Genomic DNA, 8,855 nt, shown 5'->3' with positions numbered 1-8,855 from the left:
CCCCTCAGACCCTCAGGGTTGGCCGTGGCCCCCTCGGACCCCCCCAGGGTTGGCGTGGCCCCCTCAGACCCCCAGGGTTAGCCGTGGCCCCTCAGACCCTCAGGGTTGGCCGTGGTCCCCTCGGACCCCCCCAGGGTTGGCGTGGCCCCCTCAGACCCCCAAGGTTGGCTGTGGCCCCTCAGACCCTCAGGGTTGGCCATGGCCCCCTCAGACCCTCAAGGTTGGCTGTGGCCCCTCAGACCCTCAGGGTTGGCTGTGGCTCCATCAGACCCCCAGGGTTGACTGTGGCCCCCTTGGACCCCCCAGGGTTGGCCGTGGCCCCGTCAGACCCCCAGGGTTGGCTGTGGCCCCTCAGACCCCCAGGGTTGGCTGTGGCCCCTCAGACCCTCAGGGTTGGCCGTGGCCCCCTCGGACCCCCCCAGGGTTGGCCGTGGCCCCCTCAGGCCCCAAGGTTGGCTGTGGCCCCTCAGACCCTCAGGGTTGGCTGTGGCTCCATCAGACCCCCAGGGTTGACTGTGGCCCCCTTGGACCCCCCAGGGTTGGCCGTGGCCCCGTCAGACCCCCAGGGTTGGCTGTGGCCCCTCAGACCCCCAGGGTTGGCTGTGGCCCCTCAGACCCTCAGGGTTGGCCGTGGCCCCCTCGGACCCCCCCAGGGTTGGCGTGGCCCCCTCGGACCCCCAAGGTTGGCTGTGGCCCCTCAGACCCCGAGGGTTGTCTGCGGCCCCCTTGGACCCCCCAGGGCTGGCCGTGGCCCCCTCGGGCCCCCAGGGTCGGCCGTGGCCCCCTCGGACCCCCAAGGCTGGCCATGGCCCTCAGACCCCCGGGGCTGGCTGTGACCCCCTCAGAGCCCCAGGGCGCAGCCCCTTGGCCCTGGTTCTTGGCCCCGGGAGGGCCCCGCCCAGGGTGACCCCCTGCCTGCCCACCCAGCACTTGGCCACGTTCATCATGGACAAGAGCGAGGCCATTGTGTCCGTGGACGATGCCATCCGGAAGCTGGTGCAGCTGAGCTCCAAGGAGAAGATCTGGACACAGGAGGTGCTGCTGCAGGTCAATGACCAGTCGCTGCGGCTGCTGGACGTGGAATCCCAGGTGTGGTGGCAGCAGGAGGGAGGGCGTTCGCCCATCCTGCAAGGCAGGCCCAGGCAGCGACCCAGACACACTGGGCCTCTGTGGGAGAGGGAACAGGCCGAGGGCAGGGAGGGCCAGGCGGAGCCGAGAGTACAGGGGAGCCACGCCACACAGGGACACGTCCACCTCGCCAGAGCGGCTCCACCGGCTGGACCGGGGCGGGGCCCGTGTGTGCACGTTGCCCCGTGGGGTCCGTGGCCAGGCCACGTTCCTTTTCCGTGGCGTGAACGCCACAGGCCACGCCCACAGCCAGCCCGTGTCCCCGGCCTCCGCTCCTCGGGTCTTCCCCGTGCCTATGGCCCTGAGCCCTCGTCCGTGCCTGGGACTCTCGCCATGCGCCATGGCGAGCCCGGGCCCAGCCGCCTGTCCCCCAGGAGGAGCTGGAGAACTTCCCACTGCCGACTGTGCGGCACAGCCAGACGGTGCTGAACCAGCTACGCTACCCGTCGGTGCTGCTGCTTGTGTGCCAGGACTCAGACCAGAGCAAGCCCGACGTCCACTTCTTCCACTGCGACGAGGTGGAGGTGTGGGGTGGGCAGTGGGGGGCGGGGAGCCCAGATGCCTCCCGAGAGCCAGCCTGACGCCCCGTCCCCCCAGGCGGAGCTGGTGCATGAGGACATCGAGAGCGCGCTGGCCGACTGCCGCCTGGGGAAGAAGATGCGGCCACAGACCCTCAAGTAGGGGGGTAGGAGGGGCGGGGGGGAGGGGCCGGGCCTGGGGCTGGGGCTGCGGCCAGGCTCAGCGGCCCTTCGCCCCACTTCAGGGGCCACCAGGAGAAGATCCGGCAGCGGCAGTCCGTCCTGCCCCCGTCCCAGGGCCCGGCCCCCATCCCCTTCCAGCGCTACGGCAGGGACTCGCCTTCCACCAAGAACCGAGTGGGCCTGCCCACGCCGCTCGGAGAGCCAGGTGGGCCAAGGGGGATGGGCTGGGGGCGGCAGCAGGTTGCAGGGCGGGGGGGGGGCTCCGTCAGCAGCAGCTCTGCTCCCGTCCAGGCTTTCGCCGTTGGGAGTCGCAGGACGAGGAACCGAGGGCCGTGCTGGCTCAGAAGATCGAGAAGGAGACGGTGGGTCTCGGGCCGGCAGGACCTTCCACCCACTCCGGGATCCTGGGGCCAGCACCCCCCCTCTCCCCCAGGCCAGGGGCCAAGGGGCAGCGGGTGGGGGTGTCCCCGCAGCGGGTGACTGACCCCAGCCGGAGGCTGACCCCTGCCCCTGCTCTGACCCCAGCAAACCCTCAACTGCGCCCTGGACGACATCGAGTGGTTCGTGGCTCGGCTGCAGAAGGCTGCTGAGGCTTTCAAGCAGCTGAACCAGCGCAAGAAGGGAAAGAAGAAGGGGAAGAGGGGGCCGGCAGGTGCGGGGCAGGGGCTGGGGGGCACCGGACAGGGGAGGGGCATCGGGGTGGACACAGGAGTGGAGGTGGGGAGCACGGTGGCCCCTGAGCGGAGCAAGGTCCAGTCTCAGCGGGTGGGCAACACCAGACTGAGGCCAGGCCCACCGGGGCAGCGACGGGCCGGACAGGCTTACCTCCCGACCCCCCGTCCAGAGGGCGTCCTCACGCTGCGAGCACGGCCCCCCTCCGAGGCCGAGTTCATTGACTGTTTCCGGAAGACCAAGCTGGCCATCAACCTGCTCGTGAGTACAGCGGCCCACCCCGTCCCTCGGAGCTGATGTTGGGGGTGGGGTGCCTTGTCCCTGGTGCCACCCCACAGGTCGGCCTGCTCCCTGCCCACAGGCCAAGCTGCAGAAGCACATCCAGAACCCCAGCGCAGCCGAGCTGGTGCACTTCCTCTTCGGGCCTCTGGAGCTGGTGCTGCGGCTGGGGGGAGGCACGGGCTGGGGCGGGGGAGCGGGGGCCTGGGGGGCTTGCCCCTGACTTGGGGCGAAGCAAGCGCCCACCTTGGGCAGTGGGCTGGGGCTGGCGTCTGCACGCTGAGTGCTGGGCGCGGTGGGCAGGCCAGTGGTGTTGCAGGCAGGCGCAGGGTGGGAGGGGGGGGCCTCTGACGCCCCGCTGTGCCCCAGATCGTCAGCACCTGTGGTGGCCCAGACATTGCTCGCTCGGTCTACAGCCCCCTGCTCTCCCGAGACACTGTGGGCTTCCTGCGCGGCCACCTGGTCCCCAAGGAGATGGCGCTGTGGGAGTCCCTGGGGGAGACCTGGACACGACCCCGGTAGGGTGGTGGCATGGGGCGCACACCAGGATGGGTCCCTCGGCGGGCGGGCTGGGGGTCCTGGGTGGGGCCAGCTCTGGTGGGTGGGCACAGCTCACTCCAGGACCTCCCCCCCCCCAGCTCCGAGTGGCCTCAGGAGCCGCAGGTGCCCCTCTACGTGCCCAAGTTCCAGAGCGGCTGGGAGCCACCCCTGGACGTGCTGCAGGAGGCCCCCTGGGAGGTGGAGGGGCTGGCGTCAGCCCCCGGTGATGAGGTCAGAGAGCCCGCAGCCCCGCTTGCACTCCACCTCCGCCCACTGCCCTCGCCGCGCTGCCCTCCTGGCCCAGCCCCTGCTTCACACCAAGCCCCGGTGTCCACTTCCCCACAGCCAACTCCAGTGAGCCGCACGTCCTTCAGAAACTCCCCAAAGCATGGCCTCGCATCTGAGCCCACACCCCAGGGAGACGTCCTCCCCCAAGTCAGCTCCCCACATGCTCACAGGTAAGCTCTGCTCAAAGTGAGGGAGTGTGGCGCTCACCCCTCAAATCACGGAGGCTCTGCTATGGGTACACTGCCACCAGGTGGCAGCAAATGCCTTTTTCACGACGGTCAAAATAACGCTTTCCACACTAGAGCCCGGTTTCCTTTCAACTTTGTGGTGTACAGTTGAGGGGGAAATGTCGAAAGCACCCATAAAGTGCTTAGATGACGTACCTAATATGTCATCTCTTTTTGTTTCTCCACGTTTATGCTTTAGAATCATGGTTAGAAATTTACTAAACCACTGAACTTAAATGGTCTCAGCGATCCCAGTTGCCCTGGTGGGGCTGATTTAGGCCCAGCCTCAGAGCCCGAGGAGGAGACTGATGGTCTGGGTGGAACGGCCTCTCTCCCTCTGGCCACACACATTTCCACAGACCATGTCTTACAGCCCCAGGGCCTGGGGGAGTCCCCATCCTTGCTCCCCTCCCCTCCTACTGTCTGTTCTCAGTCCTGGCCCAGGACCTGCCTGGGGAGCTCATTACCCACCGGACCCCAGGATTCAGTCTCAGGAGGGGAGGGGGCTGGAGTCCATGTTTTGAACAAGCGTGCCCCACCAGCCTGATGCCCCGGTCCCTGGCCTAGGGCCACCTTCAAGAAACATTTTCATCCTTTGACCTCCAGCCCCTGACCGGTCCAGCCTGGCCAATCCTGACACAGCCCCCCACCAGGGCCCCAGAGGCTGCCCCAGCCCCAGAGCCCCCACTTCTCCAGGGTCCCGAGCCCAGCACCTGTATGAGGGGTGCCCTCGTGATCAGGGGCCAGACTGACCAGAAGGGATGGCCCAGCACGGGTGGCAGGCACAGGCCTGCTCCGTGCAGGAGCTGGGACACCTTGGGACCCTGCAGCTTGTGGGCGGCCCTGTGTCGTGTCTGCAGTGCCGGAGGGGCTACGGCTCTGAAAGCATCTGGCCCTCCCCCGATGGTCAGCCACTTTCCAGGGACGGCCTGTCGATTCTCGGGTACATGCCTGGCTCTAGATCCCCTGGGGGGCTGGGCCTGGAGACATCTAGGCCTCCAGAGCTAGAGGCTAGGGCAGGGAAGGCCTTGCTGTGCCCACAGACCCTTGCATCCTATCCGCCTCCGCTGCCCCCCCCACGCAGGGGGGCGCCAGACGCAACGGGGCTGTCACAGTTTCCATCCCAGCTGACAGCCGCAGCCACTGTGCCGCAGAACAGGACGCAGCCACTCACCTGGGAAGCTGCTGTCCCTGGCCCTCCCCCAGGCCCAGGAAGAGACCCCAGCCCAGCCCTGAGCCTCAGCCCCTCCCATTCCACACAGGGGCTACGAACCCGCACTGGCCATGGCCAAGTATGTCAAGGTCCTCTACGACTTCACAGCCCGCAACGCGAACGAGCTGTCGGTGCTCAAGGACGAGGTCCTGGAGGTGAGTGGGGGCCAGGGAGCGGGTGGTTGTCCAGAGGAGGGGTCTGCCTGACCCCAGGGCTCCACTCTGGGTCCACAGCCTGGCACCCGCCCCAGCACAGCCTGGCTGAGGGGCCTCCCTGTCTTGGGGATCTCGGAGGGAGCCCCAGGGCCCCTGGGCTGGGCTGGGCTCAGGCTCAAGAGGGGGGTGGGGGACCCCCCAGTCCAGCAGGGGCTTATCATTCATGCCCACCCCGGGAGCCCCCAAAAGGCACTTTCCGAGTTTTGTGCCCATCCTGAATCCAGGCCACCCACTGGGGGACAGAAAGTGGAGCAGCTCGGGGGTGGGGGGGTGGTGATCTATATCCACAACCAGGCTAGAGGCTTAGGATGCTGCTGGGAGGGATGGGGGGGTGGCCCCTATGGATGGGTGGGAGGCCAGGTGGGCCAGGGGCACCTGGAGGGGGTGTGTAGAATGGGGAGGGGGGAGCAGGCTCAGGGAGGACTCCGGAACTCCCTCTGGCCCATCGGTAAAAAGGGGCTCGCACCAGCGGTCCCAGCACCCAGCACTGGTGCCTATGGCGGGGGGGGGGGGAGGGGGGGCGGGCGCTGTGGGTCAGGGGTGATGGCAGAGGTGCGGCGCCCACAGGTGCTGGAAGACGACCACCAGTGGTGGAAGCTTCGAAATCGCAGCGGCCAGGCAGGCTACGTGCCGGGCAACATCCTGGCCGAGACCGGGCCGGAAGACGCCCTCCTGGAGCAGGTGAGGCGGAGCTCTGCTCGGCAGGCCGGGTGGCGGGGGGTTGGTGGGGCGGGGGCCAGAGAAAGACCGGGCCCGGAGCCTGGACCCCTCGGCTCTAGGGGCTGGTGCGGGGGCTCCCCGGCTCCGGGCTGAGTCTGGGAAGGCGGGGGGCTGGGCAGGTCCTGGGAGGTGGGGGGGGGAGGGGCTGGGAGGGGTGCCGGGAGGGATGATAAACCGACCTAATGGCGCCCCCACCCCCCTCTGTTGTTCACCCTGCAGGGGGTGAAATACTGGGGTCCTGCCAGCCCAACCCACAAGCTGTCCCCAGGCTTTGCCGGGAACAAAGAAGGTGAGGGATGGGGCCGCCAGACCCTACGGGCGGCGGGGCGGGGCCCACAGCCAGCGGGGGAGGCGGTGGGGAGGGAGCCCCGGGTACGCGCGGGGCAGGCCTGAGCCGCCTGGCGCCCCGCAGAGCTGATGCAGCACATGGACGAGGTCAACGACGAGCTCATCAAGAAGATCAGCCACATCAAGGCACAGCCGACGCGGCACTTCCGCGTGGAGCGCAGCCAGCCGGTGCACCTGCCGCTCACCTACGCGTCCGGCCCCGGCGAGGTCCGCGCCTGGCTGGAAGCCAAGGCCTTCAGCGCCCGGTGAGCAGAGGGGCGCACAGGGCGGGCAGGGGGCGGGCGCGGCGGCCGCCCCGCCCACGGCCAGGGCCCCGCCCTCACGCCCCCTCCCCGCCCCCTGCCCCCCGCCCCCAGGATCGTGGAGAACCTGGGCATCCTGACTGGGCCCCAGCTCTTCTCGCTCAACAAGGCCGAGCTGCGGAAGGTGTGCGGGGAGGAGGGCGCCCGCGTGTACAGCCAGCTCACCGTGCAGAAGGCCGTCCTGGAGGTGAGCCGCCCCGCCCTCCGCTCCCCGCGCGCCCCGGGAAGGGGGGCTGGCGGGACACTGACCTGCGGGTCCCCCGGCTCCCCCAGAAGCAGCAAGGTGGGTCGGAGCTGGAGGAGCTCATGAGCAAGTTCCATTCCAAGAACCAGTGGCGGGCGGAGGAAGACAGCTAGGCCTGCGGCAGGTCGCACGGCCCGCGGCAGGTCGCACGGCCCGCGCGCGGCAGGGCCCGCCCCCGCGGCTGGAGTATTACTTTTGTACGTGTACGTATTTCGGACCGTGGACTCGGACGGAGAGACGTGCCGGCTGGGGACCGGCTCGCCCGCCTCGTGGCACGTGGGGCCTGTCCTCCGGCTCAGCGGTGCCCCGGCCCACACTCCCCACCTGCCCCGACGCCCACCGTAGCCAAACTTGCCACCAGGTGGTGCCAGCCCCTCGTCCGCCCGCCCGCTGAGGCCAGAGCTGTGCCGGTCCCAGACCCGGTCCCGCCCTTCCCCACAGCTCTCCCTGAGGCCGCAGAACCCACACACGCACCCTGGGAGGGGGCAGGGGCCTTTCCTCTGGCCGCCTCCGTCCACACAGGGGTTCCTCCCAGCGCAGGTGACTCAGGCCCTGCCGCCGTCCCCACGGCCCCCTGCAGCCACTGCATCCCCATACCTCCAGGTGGCCGGCTGCGGGCCACCAGGGCAGCAGACCCCAGCCACCCAGCTGCCCTTGGCTCTGAACTGGGTGGGCTGGTGCCCTTTGCCCCCAGCGATTGCCCTCAGCGCCCACCCAGCACACGGCACCCCCAGGGTGGGGTGCGGGACTCCGGGCCCCACTGGGGTGGGGGGCATGCCGTTCTCCCCTCACCACCTGGAGGATCAAGGACGGCCTGAACACCACTCACCCGAGTTCTGGCCTTGGGCACCCCTCACCCCCACCCCAGCCCTGCCCGCTCCTCCTCCGCAGAGCCAGAAGGGAACTTTCTCTGAGCAAGTCTCAGGCCAGCCTTGCCTGGCGTGCTGTGTGCTGGGGGGAGTCTCGGAGCCCTGGGCTCTGCGGGTCGCGCCCCAGCGAGGAAAGGTGACCAAGGCTCAGAATCCACACCATTAAACACTTAAGTCTCCCAGCAGCCCTGTGTCTGTCTCCTGGAGGTGGGTGGGGTCACTGTGGGACCTGGAGCCCCCCGGGACTGCGCCTTTGGAAGAGCTCCTGAGCAGAGGCGCGCTGTCCCCAGGGAGGCTGCTCACCCCTTGACCAAGCGGGGGCCCCAGGACACCCTCCCCTCCACACCCTTGCGGAAGGGCCCAGAGGACACTCCTGGGAGCTGTGGGCTGAGGGGGCGCCCTGCCCACTGCTGTCCGTCCGGAAGGCCCGACTGGGAGCGGTGGGGAGCAGGGCTGCCAAACCTGCAGGGAGGGAGGGGGCATGAGTTACAGGAGCAAGACGGAAGCTAGATTTAGAGAGCTTAGGCCGAGCTGAGGGAGGTGCCCCAGAAGAGGGCGTGGGCCTGCAGGGCCGGGCAGGAGGCCAGCTGGGACGGGGTCCGTGCAGGAGCGGAGGGGTCCCCGAGCACACAGGGGGCAGCTCTCTGCACCACGCAGGCTCCCGGCCACCTGGCCATGAGCGAACTTGGGCCCCACCCTTGGAGGCCTCTGGTGCTCTCTGCTGGCCGCCCTGCCTGTTGTGGTGTGTGACGGCCGGGGTGCCCTAGCACCTGGCTAGGTCAGGGGCGTCTGACCTGCATATCCCCGAAGCAGCCGGTGGACCCACCCTGGATCAGGGTGTCCAGAGGGCTCGGTTCCGGGCCTCTGCCTGATGGGCAACCACAGGAAGCTTGGCCCCAGAGGCAGGTTGTGCCTTTCACGGTGGGAGATGGTGGGCCGACTGTCCCTCTCTGGGCCAGGCCTCGGAAGCCCCGACTCCCATCTGGGACGGGCCGTGCTGTGCCGAGTCTGTCCAGCAGAGCCCAGTCAAGGGCAAGTGGGGGTGTCTGGTGCCTTCTGGGCCACACCGAGACTTGACCACCACGGTCCCCTCTCCCTGGGAAAGGAAG

The 8,855-nt window shown here is 68.9% G+C and overlaps 1 protein-coding gene across 4 annotated transcripts in view; it reads left to right on the top strand.

The window, feature by feature from the left end:
• EPS8L2 (EPS8 signaling adaptor L2) overlaps positions 1–7,921 on the top strand; it is a 29,781-nt gene extending 21,860 nt beyond the window's left edge. The window contains exons 1-17 of one of the 4 annotated variants that reach the window (XM_055079828.1): positions 911–1,089; positions 1,503–1,646; positions 1,726–1,805; positions 1,892–2,034; positions 2,121–2,191; positions 2,355–2,481; positions 2,674–2,762; positions 2,863–2,937; positions 3,150–3,298; positions 3,419–3,551; positions 3,666–3,778; positions 5,098–5,203; positions 5,831–5,944; positions 6,203–6,272; positions 6,396–6,576; positions 6,688–6,820; positions 6,907–7,921. In XM_055079828.1, coding sequence (XP_054935803.1) covers positions 946–1,089; positions 1,503–1,646; positions 1,726–1,805; positions 1,892–2,034; positions 2,121–2,191; positions 2,355–2,481; positions 2,674–2,762; positions 2,863–2,937; positions 3,150–3,298; positions 3,419–3,551; positions 3,666–3,778; positions 5,098–5,203; positions 5,831–5,944; positions 6,203–6,272; positions 6,396–6,576; positions 6,688–6,820; positions 6,907–6,990 — 1,956 coding nt within the window. In that variant the 5' untranslated portion in view covers positions 911–945 and the 3' untranslated portion in view covers positions 6,991–7,921. Of the gene's footprint in view, positions 1–910; positions 1,090–1,502; positions 1,653–1,725; positions 1,806–1,891; positions 2,035–2,120; positions 2,192–2,354; positions 2,482–2,673; positions 2,763–2,862; positions 2,938–3,149; positions 3,299–3,418; positions 3,552–3,665; positions 3,779–5,097; positions 5,204–5,830; positions 5,945–6,202; positions 6,273–6,395; positions 6,577–6,687; positions 6,821–6,906 lie in introns of those variants that run through there. The other 3 variants (XM_055079829.1, XM_055079830.1, XM_024131784.3) reach the window with 3 other exon arrangements.
• The last annotated feature ends 934 nt before the right edge of the window (positions 7,922–8,855 follow it).

The sequence above is a fragment of the Physeter macrocephalus genome, chromosome 18 (genome assembly GCF_002837175.3).
Source record: "Physeter macrocephalus isolate SW-GA chromosome 18, ASM283717v5, whole genome shotgun sequence".
NCBI lineage: Eukaryota > Metazoa > Chordata > Mammalia > Artiodactyla > Physeteridae > Physeter > Physeter macrocephalus.
This window is presented reverse-complemented; position numbering and strand designations above follow the sequence as displayed.